Source organism: Balaenoptera borealis (assembly GCF_965194805.1).
Source record: "Balaenoptera borealis genome assembly, chromosome: 21".
Taxonomy (NCBI): domain Eukaryota; kingdom Metazoa; phylum Chordata; class Mammalia; order Artiodactyla; family Balaenopteridae; genus Balaenoptera; species Balaenoptera borealis.
Window position 1 is genome coordinate 24,629,582 of NC_138880.1, and position 16,866 is coordinate 24,646,447.

The following is a 16,866-nucleotide window of genomic DNA, read 5'->3' on the forward strand; positions in this document are numbered from 1 at the left end:
TGTCTGAACATAGTGACTAGTTCTTAGTAGGTGCCCACTAAATACACCCAACTAACAAACTGAGACTGGCACATTCCTCTCCTGCCCTATTTTCTGATAATGAGGTTGGATGTCACTTCCTCGGGGCAACCATTTCAACTTGTTCAGGGGCCTGGGGCAGAAAAGCTGAGGCCACAGCAGCTCCTAACATCTGAATGCCTTTCATTCTTTTACTTCATTTTGGGAGAGCTAAGGGCATGGCTCAGGATCCTTGCCTTAACTCAGTGATTTTTAGACTTGCCCATCAGTGCAGTACTTCTGAGTCCAGTTAGACTAGTGAAGTCTTTAGTTTCTTATTCCCAGGCTAATCAGATATTACCTCATACTTGGTTCTAGAATAGGCAAAGATGCACTAGAAGAATTAGTAGTTAAAAAAAAATCTATAGAAAAAAGTTTTAGTTGAGACATTCTGTGTACTAACTAATTTTTGTTATTGTTGTTTCAAATTGGGAAAGACAACCATTAACCAATTTTTGCTAGTCCCTGTCATGAGACACCAGTGCTGTATAGGAATGACATTTAAGAGCCTCTGCTCCAGTTAAACAAAATTAGAGTTAAATACACCACTTATCAATAATACATTCTTTTATTTCATGAAAAGGAACACAAATTTTTGTTTTGACTAATGGTATTTGCTTCCTAAAATAGGCTCATAACCCTACCTTGATTATTGAAGAAAGTAACCATTTACCATCTTTTTCCTTCTTAGGCTGTGAGGTTGAGATTCTTGGTGTCAGACCTACTTACTGCCTAGAATATAAAAATGTCCCAACGGATATCAATTTTGCCAATGCAGTCAGCGATGCTCTTGACTTCTTCAAGTAAGTGTCCCAAATCCTTAGCCATGCCACTGTTCTTCCTGTTTCCAGGACCAATAATGAATGCTAAAGTGGATTAAGAAGGCTTGGTATAGGTGAAATATGTCTCAAGAGAGGTAGTAAGCCTCTCACACGGTGATTGCTACCCTCTAGTAGAGAATGATTGTGCGTTGAGTAATTTTAGGTAGGGGCATTCTTTGGAAACGTTGAATTGAGAGCAAGGAAGTCCCCAGGGGTTTAGGACTTTCTTCTTTGTGTTGATGGAAAATAGAGAAGCAATGTGAATGTCAGCGTTTCTCTAATCATGATATAGTGAATGCCTGACTCTCCAAAGATATAAGTTTTTGACAAAAGAAGGAAGATCTTTTGTCAAATGGAATAAATTTGGAAAAATTGCCTACTCTGCCATCTTCTTGGAAATGTACAAAGCCTATTAGCATATTAGAACATAGAACCTTTTTTTTTTTTCTCTTCCACATGGAACTATCACACCCAGTTTGAAAAATGCAGAGATCAGTAATGGTCTGAATAGCACACAAGAGTGTGTCAGGGAAACTGACTTATTTCTAAGTTTTCAATTTTTTTTAAAATGTATGTATGTATTTATTTTTTGCTGGGTTGGGTCTTCGTTGCTGCGTGCGGGCTTTCTCTAGTTGCGGCAAGAGGGGGCTACTCTTTGTTGCGGTGCACAGGCTTCTCATTGTGGTGGCTTCTCTTGTGAAGCACGGGCTCTAGGCGCGTGGGCTTCAGTAGTTGTGGCACACGGGCTCAGTGGTTGTGGCTCGTGGGCTCTAGATCGCAGCCTCAGTAGTTGTGGCACACAGGCTTAGTTGCTTTGCGGCATGTGGGATCTTCCCGGACCAGGGCTCAAACCCGTGTCCCCTGCATTGGCGGGCAGATTCTTAACCACTGTGCCACCAAGGAAGTCCCTCAATTTTTTTTTAACACTCAGCAACTTCAACCATTCCTTTAAACTACTTCCATTTCTCTCTCCCTAATTCTCTCCAACCCACTTCAGTAAGGAAAATGGATGTGACGTTCTGAACTCTTTACATTGAAAAGAAATCTGGACAGGATCCTAAGGTGATGGGAGATCTGGGTGTCCCTGAAGTCCACGGTTGGGGGCCCCTTGCAGCTCTCAGGTAATTGGGCTGATGGCCACATGTCTTTCTGGCATGGTTCCTGGGCTGAAAGCTATAAATGGCCAATAACAGATCTGCAAGCGTTTCCACCCATCACTCCTCACCCAACCGCTCCATTACAAATGAGCTGACCAGTGATGGAGACCAGACCCATGTGGAAAACAGCTGGCCACCAAGAATTTGTCAGCTAAACTCCAACAGGCAAGAGCTCTTAGCCCTTGAAGACTCAGGTCCCTCATGAATCAACGAGCTCCAACATAGAAGTCTTTCACAAAAAGCATGTGTATAAATCCCCGAATCTCAAGCATCGCAATTCCAGTGTTCCTGGCATCTGGGGTTGACAGCTTCCTAACACAAAGCCATCAGGCAAGTCTGTGAGACTTCCTAGCTTTCTGATCACACGGAGATTTAAGGCAAATAGCCTTAAAGAAACCAGCCCAGTGGCTGCTGTATTAAGGTGAAGTGTCTAAAATGTAGTGACCTGCAAGCATTTCATTGAGCTTTAGTGCAACCAGTAAACCTTGTGAAATTTTTCCAACATACAAGCCCCACCCTGGAAGTGTACACACGTAAACATAGGATGTTCTGTGTGAACCAGCGCATCTGGGACGCTACAGGCACAAGTACAAAAGGCAGCTAAATGCGGAGACATATCCGAGGGCATGATTTTATGGAAAGTTCCATTATGTCACATGTGGTGGAGGAAATGCCATCAGTCCCTCAGTGTAATGAACATGGGCCTCAAAAGAGTTTAGGGATATGTATGAAAATGCCATTGCCAGGTTAGAACTTTTCCCTACCGCCTGCACACGTGTGGAACCCTTAGTGACTTTTTGTTCTCTGCTGTCTGTAGATGCAGGGGGCATTTGTATTAGTCATTCATAGAGTAGCGAGTATGAATGATGATAATATTTTTTGTGAGAAACAACCAAATAATAACTTACCCCAATCCCCATTGTGGAGGAGGGTGGACATGGTATTTGTTAAAGAAGGGCCAGTCTGTTTTGTTCTAAAAAGAGAAAAGAACACTTGACTAGCAATTTCCCGTAACTGGAAACCAGTATATCCTCCAAACTGTGGATGAAGTACACCTCAGGGTACGAGAACATCACAGCATCATTAAAAGTTGTGCCCTCTTGGCAAGTATGACCATGGTGAAGGAAGACGCCAGGCTGAACATTCTCTGGAACCGATCCCCGTGCAGTGAATGGAGTCGGTGTGGACATTCAAAAGCCCGGGCTGGTGGAATCAAGGGTTCTGACCTTGGACGTGGGAAGTTCACATTTCCAGTCCTAGCCATGTCTCAGAGGTCTGTGAGGCCTACAGTCCTTTTTGGCCTATTTCCTCATCTGCAAAATCTGCAAATGCTTTTCTCTAGGGATGCTTTTCATCTCAGATCCAGAATTCAGAGGCACATGCAAGCCGCAGACGTAGAGCTCATGCCGAGACATGAAAGTGACTCAGTCTCACTGCTGCCTTTGCCTTGTCTCACGCCCCACTTTCTTGGGGTTGGTGGGATTCTTATAGCAGAATAAGAACCATTTCCACATGGTCATTTGGGTTTAGCAGAATGTTTCCCCATTGGTGCGGGCTGTTGAGTTCTCTCAGAGTATTTGGGTCAGGGTGTTGGAGCTCCACCTGGGTCTCAGTGCTGGCTCCGCTTCTCACGAGCTGTGTGATGTGGGCGACAGTACTGAACTCCCTGTTTAATGTATTCCTGCCTGATAGGGTTGCTGTGAGGATGAATTAGGATCATGTATGAAAAGCCCTCAACATAGTGCCTGACCTAGAATAACTATCATTTATTGAGCACTTACTATTATTATACCTTCAAGTGACAGTTACAGAGCACCTACTGTATGCCAGATCCTAGGCTGAGCTGAGACGCAATGGAGAATGAATGCATCCCAGGGTGAAAAACCCTGCAATTTAGAGGGGAGGGAAGGACACATAAATGGGCAATTACAGCACAGTGTGAAAAATCACAACCCAGAGATGAACCAGGAAAGCCGTGGGAGTGCCCCGGAGGGCCACCCAGCTGAGCCCGGGCATCAGGGGTGCTTCCTGGAAGAAGCACCGTCTTCCTGAGGCCGGAAGGATGGGCGGGGTTGTGCAAACCATGCTCTGGAGCTACTGTGAGGTTCTTTTTCCTCTTCTGTGCATTGCAAGGCCCAAGGCACCACAGGCGCTGAGGATACACGTTCTCTCAGTCCAAGTGTCGGGGGAGACCACACCAGGAGAGACCAGGCCGCCTCGCTTGTGTGTTTGTTTAAATAAGAGTGTTTCAAGAGAAATAAGGCCGTCTGCCAAGAGGGTTAGTTATTAACCCTTAAAGTCCAGACGGAGGAGTTAGCCTTCATTCCTTTTCCACTGCTTCCTCTTGTGTCAGTTGCTGTTACTGCTACCCGCACCATCACCGTCGTCAGCGCCAGCGCTCTGTCCAGGTGCTCTGGGGGACGTTGTGGGCAGGGCAGTCGCAGTGGGAAGCTGTGCGCTGTGCGGAGGAGGGGGCACATCGCACGGTGTTTCCTCGCCTCCCCGACTCCCTCAGCCTCCTACTCCAGGTCTGTCACTAGTTCCCACTCAGCCTCAGCTTCGCACGGAGGGTTAAATAGCTGGATTTTTACCACCAGTACCCTGGCCGAGGGGGGCGTTTTTCTGGGATGCAGAAAGTGTGGTCAGTGCTAGAATTCACCCTGTGCCCACCCTGGAGCTGACCCTTCCTGGGTCCCCAGAGACGTCAGGCCCTGAACACAAACACAAACCTGTCTGCCTCCTGCAAGGTTGCCTGGTAAAGCTTGTTCTTATTCTTGCGGGTCAGTGAAACCTACAGTCTAGTGTTTTATTTAGAGGCTTCCTCGAAGACCAGCAATAATGGAGGAGACTTCTTTTTTTAACATCTTTATTGGAGCATAATTGCTTTACAATGGTGTGTTAGTTTCTGCTGTATAACAAAGTGAATCAGCTATATATATATACATATATCCCCATATCTCCTCCCTCCTGCGTCTCCCTCCCACCCGCCGTATCCGAGGAGACGTTTTTTGAATGATCGCTTCTCTTTTCTCTGATCTTCTGATGACAGCCGGTGGTGAGGAGAGTTATCAGAACTGTCCCCTGCCTGTTGCCACCTCTTCCGACTCCTGGGTCATGATGAGCTGAGAGGGGAGGTGACCCATAAGCATGCCCTCTGACTTTTGTCACCAGGGTGCTCGGGACTGGCACGTCTTGGTGCAGTATTCCTGTCTCTCCCTTGGAGAACCCCCTTGTTCTTTTTAAGGTATCAGCTGTGCCTGGACCACAGGGCAGGGGCGGGAGGACGCCCATGCCTCCGCCAGGACCGCCGGGCGGGAGGGGAGAAAGCTGGCAGGGCCTCTCTCAGCTCTCACCCTGCCCGCCCCCTCCGCAGGAGTGGCCAGGCGGACCTGGTAGCCATCTACTACGAGCGCATCGACGTGGAAGGCCACCACTACGGGCCCTCGTCGCCGCAGAGGAAGGAAGCCCTGAGGGCTGTGGACACCGTCCTGAAGTACATGACCAAGTGGATCCAGGTGACCGAAAACCAGGACCACGGGGCTAACCTTCCCTCTGTCGCTCTTCTTCTGTCTCCTTGACTGTCACACCCCTCGACATCTTCCTTCTTACTGCTGAGAGCTGACTGGGCCAGCTCAAGGGTCTGAGGGGTCTCTTTTCTTCACACGACGCCTCCCCAGGTACCACGAGCTCCCTTGTCTTACAGCCAGGCCAGTGGCACTGAGATGACCCAGATCTGCATTACCGCCTGGCTCAGCTGGCGAGGTGGCCCGATGCTTTACCAAACCATTCAGTCTGGTAACCAGATTGGTGTGGGTGTGGAACCCAGGCCTGGGTTCTCTCCCTGATCCTGCCATACCCTTAACTCAATGACTTTAAGCAAAGTATTATTTTTAAACTTTTTAAAATTTTATTTTTTATTGAAGTATAGTTGATTTGCAGTGTTGTGTTAGTGTGTTAGTTTCAGGTGTACAGCAAAGTGATTCAGATATATAGATAGATAGATAGATTATATATGGTTCTTTTCCATTCTAGGCTATTACAAGGTATTGAATATGGTTCCCTGTGCCATACAGTAGGTCCTTGTTGTTTATTTTATATAAGTAGTGTGTACATGTTAATCTCAAACTCCTAATTTATCCCTCTCCCGCCACTTTCCCTTCGGTAACCATAAGTTTGTTTTCTGTCTGTGAGTCTATTTCTGTTTTTTAAATAAATTCATTTGTATCATTTTTTTAGATTCCATATATAAGTGATATCATATGATATTTGTCTTTGTCTGACTTAAAATATTATTTTTTTAAACTTTGGTGGGGTTAATGTTTCACATGTGTAGAACGGGCGAGTGACAGTTGTCGTATTCCCACCCAAGCTGGTTGAGAGACCCAAAGAGGGTGAACACAGAAGGGCTGTCTTAAAAGGCTGGCGCCTCGTCTGCATTACGTGCGGCACTAATCGGCTTGGGCACAGAGCTCTCCCGTCCCTTCCCCGCAGCACTTCTGCGATGCTTTTGAACCGTGTCTCATCAGGGCAGACAAGCAGACGATTAAATTCAGAACTGGGGAAGAAGGCTTCCTCCTATAACCTGTAGTTGAAAACACCTCTTTGGCAGACAGCCGGTGTAAGAGGCTCCGCCTCCGGGCGCCGTCCCGACTGCCTCTGTCTCCCCACAGGAGCGGGAGCTGCAGGACGACCTCAACGTCATCATCTTCTCAGATCACGGCATGACTGACATCTTCTGGATGGACAAAGTGATTGAGCTGGATAAGTACGTCAGCCTCCACGACCTGCAGCAGGTGAAGGACCGAGGGCCAGTTGTGAGCCTGTGGCCGGCGCCCGGGAAGCACTCTGAGGCAAGATGGGGGGAGAGGGGTCGGGGGGGACGGGGGCAGAGCACACCCTCAAAGGCCGTGACTCTGCTGAGTCTTTGCGTGTAGCTTTAAGGCGGAAGCACAGAGCAGCCCGGGGACCCACCTGCCCGCTTCCTCGCCGAGTGGCCTCTGGCCAGCGGTTCCTCCTCCTGCGTCTTCTCTTCTCTGAAACGGGCACTGAACGTTAGCGGACCCGAAACGAGACGAGGGCGTGCGGTGCTCAGCACGTTCAGGGCTTAGCCCCTTACAGGGCCGTTTCATTCTTGGCCAAAATGCAGCACTTCTCCTGCGCAGCTGGGACCGCGGAAGCCTGCACAGAAGGCCCTTCTCTGGAGGAAAGCCGCCAGTCTGATCTGTCCTCATCAGGGACTGGAGAGAAGAAGGTGACGAACGGACACAGGCTGAGGCCGCGTGCGCCGTGGGGCGGCTCCTCGGCTCGGAGCCACGCGGCCGGCCGGGGTCCAGACCCCAGCTCTCAGCAGCTGAGCGGCTCCCTAACCGGCCTCCTGCCGCTTCTCTGCTGTGTGTGCTGACGACGTTGTCGCTGCCCTCCCGGGCGGCCGTGAAGCACGGAGAAGCATGCCGGGCCCGCTGCAGGGACGACGTGTGCGTCACCTATGGCGATATCACCATCCGAGGGGGGCGTCCCCACGAGGGTGTGGCGGAGTTCCCACGGCGTGCAGATCACGTGGGGCAGGGCTTCCGGGGACTCGGCGCGCTCGGATGGCAAGGCGCCTACTTACCCCTCCCTCCGAACAGCCCTTCTCTCTGAGTGGCGGGTAAACCACGCTGAGAAGGTGAAGGAGCAAGTGGCACCGCCGGCGGCCTGCTTTGCCCCGTGTGGCCTGGTCGTCTCCCAGCACAGGCTCTGGGCCTTCTCCGCGCCCGGAGAAAACCGCTCTCCTCCTTGGGGGAGGCCTCTACCGCTGCCAGGGGCGGTGCATCCGCAGGGAGCTAGGAATCAGCCTCGGCTGGGCCTGCTTCCCCACGGCAGAGACGTGGTTGGTATTGATGGAGCACTGGTGTAGGCTGGGGTCCGTCCCTTTTGGCCCAGAGAGAGACCTTCCCTCCCAGCCCTGGCCGCTCCCTCCCACATGAGAGTCTGAGATCTGTCTGTCGGGGGTTGAGGAACTCGGTGCCCGCAATGCGGCTTCTCCCCAGCCTTGTCTCCTTCCCCCGACGGGTGCTCCACGGCCAGCAAGTGGAGGTGCTGAATATGTTTGCACAGGGTTCTCGTGAACTCCTTAAACATGAAACTGGGAAGAGTATTTTACACGTTGGCAGGTCCCACAGTAAATGGCTTCTTGCAAAGAAGTTCTGTTTTCCTGGCAAGGAACGTCATCCGTTATCTCCTATCTGGCACCTAGGGACATGGCGTCTCCAGGATGCTGGAGTATCAGCAGCTCACGAGCTGGGAAGAGCTTCTTTCCTCCAATGTGGTGTGTACATCAGGCAGTTACAAGCTGCCTAAAGCAGTTGGTAGATTATTCAGAACTGGGGCTATGTTTGGGTGACAGTTTGTCACGTGATGGACACAACAGTTTGTGAGACCCGTTATGTGCCATCAGAGTTTTCACTTATCCAAAATCTTTCTAGTAATGCACCCTACTTTCCTTAAGAATTATGGATTTTCTTAAGTAGGAAATCATAACTCCTGGGGCCAGTAGAAACTCTCTACGAAACAGCCTAAATACTAATTATTTTCCAGAGTTGAATTGATAAACTCAATTTTATATTCAGTTCTACCCAGGAATATATGCCTGCTTTGGCTAAGGGCCAACAAATCAACACCAGCTGGTTGATTTTAATTTTAGTTATAAAGACTTAAGCTGCTGCTAAATATTGGAAAGAAGTACAGGGTTTACATCTTCATCAGAAAATTAGCAGTGTAATTAATGGCAAACAGTCACTAGTATTTTAAAATCAGGCGTAGGGCTTCCCTGGTGGCGCAGTGGTTAAGAATCCGCCTGCCAATGCAGGGGACATGGGTTTGAGCCCTGGTCTGGGAAGATCCCACGTGCTGCGGAGCAACTAAGCCCGTGCACTACAACTACTGAGCCTGCACTCTGGAGCCCGCGAGCCACAACTAGTGAGCCCGCGTGCCACAACTACTGAAGCCTGCGCGCCTAGAGCCTGTGCTCCGCGACGAGAAGCCACCGCAATGAGAAACCTGCACACCACAACGAAGAATAGCTCCCGCTCGCCGCAACTAGAGAAAGCCCACGCCCAGAAACAAAGACCCAACGCAGCCAAAAATAAATAAAAATAAAATAAATGAATTTATTTTTAAAAAAATCAGGTGTAGATAGGACATGCTCTAGGTCTAGTCAAAGAATAAATGCTTTTCTTTGATCTTGGTGGTATTTAACATCAGGAAGACCAATTTCTCATTCACCTTTTTATTTTACTATAGTATTTTTGACATAAATAAGTTTTTATAAAGTCCTCCCTCTCCCCCAGGTCCAATAAATATTCACATACATTTAAGAGAGAGAATGCAAACCTGGTCATTCTTGGTTATCTTTGCAGATATATGACAAATTGAGAACAGTGGAGCACATGACTGTCTACGAGAGGGAGGCCATCCCGAGCAGGTTCTATTACAAGAAAGGGAAATTTGTCTCTCCTTTGACCCTAGTGGCCGATGAAGGATGGTTCATAACTGAGGTAAATATAAAACATATGACAAGATATTCATTATACAAATTCTATCAAACAGCCAAAGGTAAATAATTATTCACCTTTTCCACCTGAAAAATTTCGTTTTTGCTTAAGTCTCATTTGTTGTATTATTTCCTTATTTAGAGAATCCAAAGGCTTGGTCAGGTGACTTTGTAGACGCAAACTGGAGACTCCGACCCAGAGCCATGGTTTAGACTTCATGGCTCCAGACTTGCTGTATTTTAACAAATGGGCCTTAACTCAATTACCCAGGCTTACAGTGTAACCTATTCAGTTTAAAGTGGAACAGTTACTGTGAACCAAAGCAATTGCTTTAGGGCAGCGAAAAGCCAGGAGAGGCTTGGCTTTGCTTTCACCTTAAAGAGAAATGATTGGCAAACAAAAGTCCACAGGTCCAGGTCTCTGGTTTGCCCACTTGATTTTTTTTTTTTTTTAATTTATTTATTTATTTATTTATGTCTGTGTTGGGTCTTCGTTTCTGTGCGAGGGCTTTCTCTAGTTGTGGCAAGCGGGGGCCACTCTTCATCGCGGTGCGCGGGCCTCTCACTATCGCGGCCTCTCTTGTTGCGGAGCACAGGCTCTAGACGCGCAGGCTCAGTAATTGTGGCTCACTGGCCCAGTTGCTCTGCGGCATGTGGGATCTTCCCAGACCAGGGCTCGAACCCGTGTCCCCTGCATTGGCAGGCAGATTCTCAACCACTGCACCACCAGGGAAGCCCCTGCCCACTTGATTTTACAGAGCTTACCTTGCATTTTGGGCCCAAACCCTAATTGCCTGGTACCCGGATGATTTCAGCAGCTTCCTCCTTGCCCACCTGGACTCCAAGCTCACCAGGCGCTTGCGTCAGCTTCTGATACCCGGCCAGCTGGGAAGGCACCCCAGAGGGGAATCCGCAGACAGGGCCTGGGTCACTGTCGGTATGAGTATGAAGCTGGGTCACAAACCGATCAGACTACAGGGTGAAAGAGAGTAGCAGATGTTGGCACGTGAGAGTTGTTGGTCAAGGCCAAAAACGTACAGTCAAATTCGAGGTTGCGCATCTGTAGAATTCAACCAACTCTGATCAGAAATATCCAGGGGAAAAAAAATTCCAGAAATTTCCAAAAAGCAAAACTTGAATTTGCTGGGTGTTGGCAACCATTTACATCACATTTTCATTGTATTCACAACTATTTACATAGCATTTCATTATATTAGGTATCATAAGTAATCCCGAGATGACTTAAAATATGCAGGAGGATGTGTGTAGTTATATGCAAATACTATGCTGTTTTGTATAAGGGACTCGAGCATCCACAGATTTTGGTATCCGAGGGGGTCCTGGAAACAATCCCCTGTGGATACCGCGGGACGACTGTACAAGGCCTAAGAGTGGTATTTAACCTGCCAGAGTGAGGGCAGGTGGTGATCAGCAGAAATACTGATCATGCAAAACGAGTGGACGTCTAGCGACCCAGGTGTGGAAAACGGGGATTCCCTGACGTAAACCTCAGTCGTTCAGGAGGACTGAGTTGTTCCTGTGTGCTCTCAGACCAGAGAAGCAGCTGGTCGCTGAGGAAGCAAAGCAGAACTGGTCAGAAATGTCAGCTGCACTGTTCCGCGGCCAGGCTGGGTCCTTCTGGTCAGCAGACTTTGGCTTCCTATGCCATGTGATTTTGGAAGTTTCCAAGAAGGTCCCTCTGCCCCCTAACGCTCTCTCCTCTAAGCGCCCTAATGCTTCTGGTCACTTTATCACACTGTTTGAAGTTCACCTGGAGTGAGGTTATTCTAGGCTCACAGCATTTTCATCTACAGTGGTTTTCTTAGGACTTTGCACTGAACACACGTGCAGTCAAGTGGGTCACCTGACTGCAGGTGCCTCTTCAATTTTATTCCATAAAGCCAACTTCCCAAGCCGTACAAAAGGGCTTACGTTTTGCAACTTTTTCAATTTAGAATATTCTGGTAAAATTGTTTTAAGTTTTTAAAAGCAAATAGATGCTGAGGGTTAATCCACAGTTAACTGTCACTCATTTCTCTGTAGGACTATGTGCCTCTATTGTTTACTTTCTCATATTTAGCTGAAATCAACCACACTGAGAGGCTGGTCCATGGCAGGGAGGGAGATTATAAGAGTACAGAGGTGATTTGAGGTAATTTATGGAAAAACTGGCTTACATAGGGAGAGTGGCAAAGCCAGAGGGTGTCATGAAGACAGTGGACAACTCATGAGGAGCGATCTCAATTCCTCCAGGAGGGGTGGACAGTCACCAGGGAAGTTGCTCCAGCCGTAAGTGCTGTCAGAGAAGGTTCAGTCTGGAAGCATCTGAACTGTCAATACAGTATCTTGGCATTAGCACATCTAGCAAGACGATGCACGTTTTCCCAATGAGTGATTAAAACACAGTGATGGGGAAACTTGGGGTATCAGTCAAGATGCTCTTGGTTGTAAGTCATAGACCGCTTGAATAAATGGCTTAAATAATAAAGATTCATTATCTCACATAACTAGAAGTTTAGAGGTAAGAAGTTACAGGGTGGTTCATCCAGCAACTCGATATCAAGGCCCTGAGTCGGTTCTTCTGCAGTTCTTTTGGCTTTCCCTTCAGAGCACAAGATAACTGCTGTAGCTCCAAGCATCACATCCTTCAGTTCATCCCAAAGCAGGAAAGCAGGGATGTGGCTTCTTCTTGTACATCTCATACTTTTATTAGGGAGCAAAATATATATCCCAGAATCAGAGACAGATAGAAGTTTTGTGGGACTCTCATGATTATAATAAAATTGGGGGGAGGAGGTCTCTCTTTAAGAAAATAATAATTATGAATATAACATTAGATACAGGGACTTGGAAGAAACCCATGCAAGTGAGACGTCCTGATGCTTAAGCTTCTGTAACTGCACCATAAATCCTCCTCAGCCCAGAACCCACCAGCGAGCTTCCCTTTAGGTCTCATCACTCAACTCACCAGTGTGGCTAGAAGACTCCCGCCTTGAGTCCGCTTTGGTCCTAAGATAGGGTACTGTGCTGAAATGCAGGCCAGGGGACCACAATCGCAAGACCAGTGTGATACAGCAGCTGGGAATCAGGCAGACAAGGTGGCTGAAACTTAGATCAGCAGAGAAAAGGAGGGGAGAGGAGAGCGAGGACAAACGGCACCGTCGCTAACGTTCTGACTGGTGGTGGCCACTTAGCCCAGTGATGAATCTGACGATGCTGCCTCCTGCCCCGGCTCCACTTCCCTTGTACCCGCCCCGCCTCCCAACATCCACCTGCTGAGGTCCAAGTACCTGCTCCCCTGCAGGAAACTGGCATATTCCACTGTCTGTTGAGAGTGACGCGATATGGTAATTGTACACTATATATTATATATTATATCATATCATATCACATATATCATATATATCATATCATATTATATTACTTTTGTATGTATCACACAAATACACACACGCACACATTTGTTTGTGTAAATCAGAACTAAGAGTCAACCAGTTAGCAAGGGCTACCTGGTATTTCATCCTATGGCTTAAGAAGCAGAGAGAAGCCATAAGAACGGAAAGGAAGAATGCCTAACTACCGACAATGACTTGAAGAGCTTTTTAAAAATATATAATTATTTCAAAAGGGAGATTTGAGGTAATTTTTAAATACTTGATGCAGAAATTTTTTTTAAAGAAAGAAATCAGAAGGAAGATAATAGGTTGAGAAAAAATAAAATTAGTTCTGAAGGACTAGTGTTAACCCCCTAAATGGAGAGACTGTCAATGTCACCTCACATAGCTCTAATTAGTAATAATGGGTATTATAAGACTAATCGTCCCTTATCATGCCTGGCTCATTACATACTATAGAATGACTCCTCCTCAGAGATTCAATGGAGTGAACGTAAAGTTATTCTGCCTTTTGCACATATAAAAATTCTGTCAAGAAAAATTTCTTCTTAAAATGTTGGTTGGCAACATCGGCAACAATAATAATAGCCATCTGGGATTAAGTATCTCCTAGTTACTATTTCTGTTTCTCTCCATGACTCTGCATTGTAGATATTGTTAGTCCTCAAAATCACTTACCATAACATAGAATGGAACACAAGGTGGTTCTGAGATTCCTAGCCGCCCACTCAAAGAAGAAAATGCAATCAGTTATATCAATGTAACTTACGGTGTCCGTAACATAAAAACACAAATGTTTCTTTAGAAAATCATGCCGGTCCCTGGTCCTGAGAGAAATTTAGGTATTTTTTAGTCCATCTTTTGTGGTACCTTAGTTTTCTAGACTGAATACCTTAATCATTTTACTCCTGTCTTCAAATTTACGGATTTTTATTTTTAAGATTCATATATGAAAATTATAATTTCTGAGCCTACTTAGATTTAATATTGGGGTTTTATCTCTTTATCTTCTGAAAAATCCTAAAAACGAGTGCCCATTCTTTCCCTGCTGTCTTAGACATTTTTCTTTTACGTCTCTCTGTTGTTTATTATACCTACTTGACTATAGAGAATTGAGAACGCCGTTCTAGCTCCCTGTTCCTGCACTGTGCCAGGACTATTAATCTCCCACATCCTTATTTGCAAAATCTCTCCGCACACGGTAAAAGAACATTGTGTTTGCTCTGTAACCTGAACACCAGTGCACAGCCCGGGTGAGGACGGCCTGGATTGCACTTTGCATCTGCAGCAGGGCGAATTCTCAGCCCTGAAAGCAACTTCTCTGGGTCCAGGCTAGGATAGCAGAGGAGTCTTTTTTTTTTTCTGGCTTTGACATGATTAGGAAAACAGCTGAGTTAGGACAAATCGATGCTGGTTGGGGCCAATAAAATAGAATCCCACCTCCCCTTCCTTTTTCCCTACAACCACCATCCCGTAAACATACAAGATTTGGCTTCCTTGGCAAAAATGCCATTCCCATATAAACACCAACTTTTTGCCACCGACTTAAGTCTTGTGGACTCTAAGGCAGCTGCTCTAACAGGAAGACGCAACTGAGTTCTTTTTTCTTTTCTTAATGGTCACTTGGAGGAGAGCTGTCACTGAAAAAGATAAAGAGAGGGAAACCTGTTGGCTTTGTCACCTGGAATTGCACAAGTATCCGGCGTGACGGCTGGCATCATACAAGCAAGCTCGCTGCCCAGCGGCTCCCCCAGTTTGCTTCTCACTGTGCTCCTTAATATACAGACTAGATTTCCAACTACGGCCAGTCCCTTCTCTGGCCTCCCCCCATGCAGGGGCAGAAACCTGAAGGTGTTCATCTTCCCAGAGGACTAACCATGAAGAGGCAAAAGACACAGGCCACCTGCCTAGGTTAGGCCCCAGCCTGTCACACCTGCCGAGCTCCTTTCTTCAAGGATGGAAACAGGGCTCCCTAAATGGAGGCCCCACCCCTCTGTCTCCCTGAGACCTGGTCCCCATCCTCTGTAGACCCTCTCTTTGCTTGTCCTTGCCAGGGGGCGAGGGTCACGCTCTTCACGGAAGCATCTGAGCCCAGCACGAGGTGGCCTCGCTCTCCCAGCCCATGTGGTTTTCTCACAGCTCTTTTCACTCACCCGTGCTCTGCACCCATCCCTCCACCAGGGGGCACCTGGAAAGGGGCCGGGGCAGACTGAGGTGGTCACAATGTCTAGGGTGGTCCACGGGCCCTCAGGAGGCCGGTCCAGTGATGCTAAGTGTCCTTGGCATATGGGATAGATAGGAACAACAGAGCAAAATGCAAAGTGGAGAAATTCTGTGGGTGGTTTCCGCCAAACTCAAGTACATTCTTCCAAAATCCACATACCTAAAAAAAATCACTCATCTGCTAAATTCAACAGACATCTGCCGAGTGCCTGCTCCATGTAACCTACCGAAGTTCTGATCCAGTGAGAGTAAGGCGCCCCTGGGAGCTCCTGCCCTCATGGAGCTCACAGCCCAGGGAAGGAGCCAAATACGAAATAAGCACACATGCCATACAAAGGAATAAGCGTGCAGTTACAACGTGCACTGTGTTACAATGGAGAAAGTGTTATGAAAGAGACGGTCTGGGAGGAGAGGAAGCCTGACTCAGATGAGGGGCAGAAGATCTCTGACAAAGTGACCTCCAGGCTGGAACTTGAAGGATGAGTGGCCGTCGATGGGGCAGGGAGAAGGGGTTGCTTTCCTGGCTGACAGAGCGGGATGCTGGAGGAATCTGAGGCAGGAAAGGGCTTTGAGCATTAGAGGAACTGAAGGGATGGACCCAGCGGCACGTGTGGGGAGTGAGGAGAGGGACAGCGACACGTCTGAGGCTGCCCAGGGCGGCGGGGCCTGAGGAGGCCCAGCCACGGGCACGACTTCAAATCCCACCTTAAGTGCAAGGGAACACCATCGGGGATTTCAGCAAGGCGGGGGCGTGCTCCATAATCCTCGGGGTGCTGTAACGCACAGCTCACAAGAGGAACAGCGTTTGAGCATCTGAGGCCGTGAGCAGTCGCCCCCAGTTCTTATATTTCTTATGTCTACCCACTAAATACAGAGACCATCAGAGTTTTTGTTTTTTTTTTTAATTTTACACTTTATTTATTTATTTATTTATTTATTTACTTATGGCTGCGTTGGGTCTTCGTTTCTGTACGAGGGCTTTCTCTAGTTGCGACAAGCGGGGGCCACTCTTCGTCGCGGTGCACGGGCCTCTCACTATCGCGGCCTCTCTTGTTGCGGAGCACAGGCTCCAGACGCGCAGGCTCAGTAATTGTGGCTCACGGGCCTAGTTGCTCCGCGGCATGTGGGATCCTCCCGGACCAGGGCTCGAACCCGTGTCCCCTGCATCGGCAGGCAGATTCTCAACCACTGCGCCACCAGGGAAGCCCTATCAGTGTTTTTTCATACACCTTTCCTTAGTGACAGCGAGCACTGTAAATTAATCTTTCTTTATCACGGATCGTTAGAACCTTTAGAATGCGCTCCCCACTACCGCCCCCCAGAAGTTTCAATGACACGTGCATCCAGTTGTTGTGCATTTTTCAGATAATAAATGTATCTAGAAAATTGTCTTTTAAAAATGTTGGTCAACAACAACAGCAGCGACAGTAATAATAGCTACCTTGAATTAAGTGTCCCCTGCTTACTGTTTCTGCATTCTGGATGTTATCCCAACTTTACTGAGTTAAGTGAGGCTCAGAGTTTTAAATGTCTTGACTAAGGTCACAGAGCTAGGAGTGACAAAGAATTACAACCCAGATGTTACCGTTAAGCACGAAGTCCATCCAGTTCTCCAAAGAGCCTTCAAATCTTCCACTAAAATGTTCAAGGTATTTCTGATTTCGTGGATTGGAATTATGGAC

General features: G+C 47.6%; 1 protein-coding gene across 5 annotated transcripts in view; it reads left to right on the forward strand.

The window, feature by feature from the left end:
- Positions 1-16,866, forward strand: part of ENPP6 (ectonucleotide pyrophosphatase/phosphodiesterase 6) — a 98,705-nt gene that overhangs the window by 66,213 nt on the left and 15,626 nt on the right. For 4 of the 5 annotated variants that reach the window (XM_082375329.1, XM_082375333.1, XM_082375332.1 and 1 more), the window contains exons 3-6: positions 749-860; positions 5,409-5,550; positions 6,706-6,885; positions 9,433-9,570. In XM_082375329.1, the coding sequence (XP_082231455.1) occupies positions 749-860; positions 5,409-5,550; positions 6,706-6,885; positions 9,433-9,570 (572 nt within the window). The remainder of the gene's footprint in view (positions 1-748; positions 861-5,408; positions 5,551-6,705; positions 6,886-9,432; positions 9,571-16,866) is intronic. The other variant, XM_082375331.1, reaches the window with a different exon arrangement.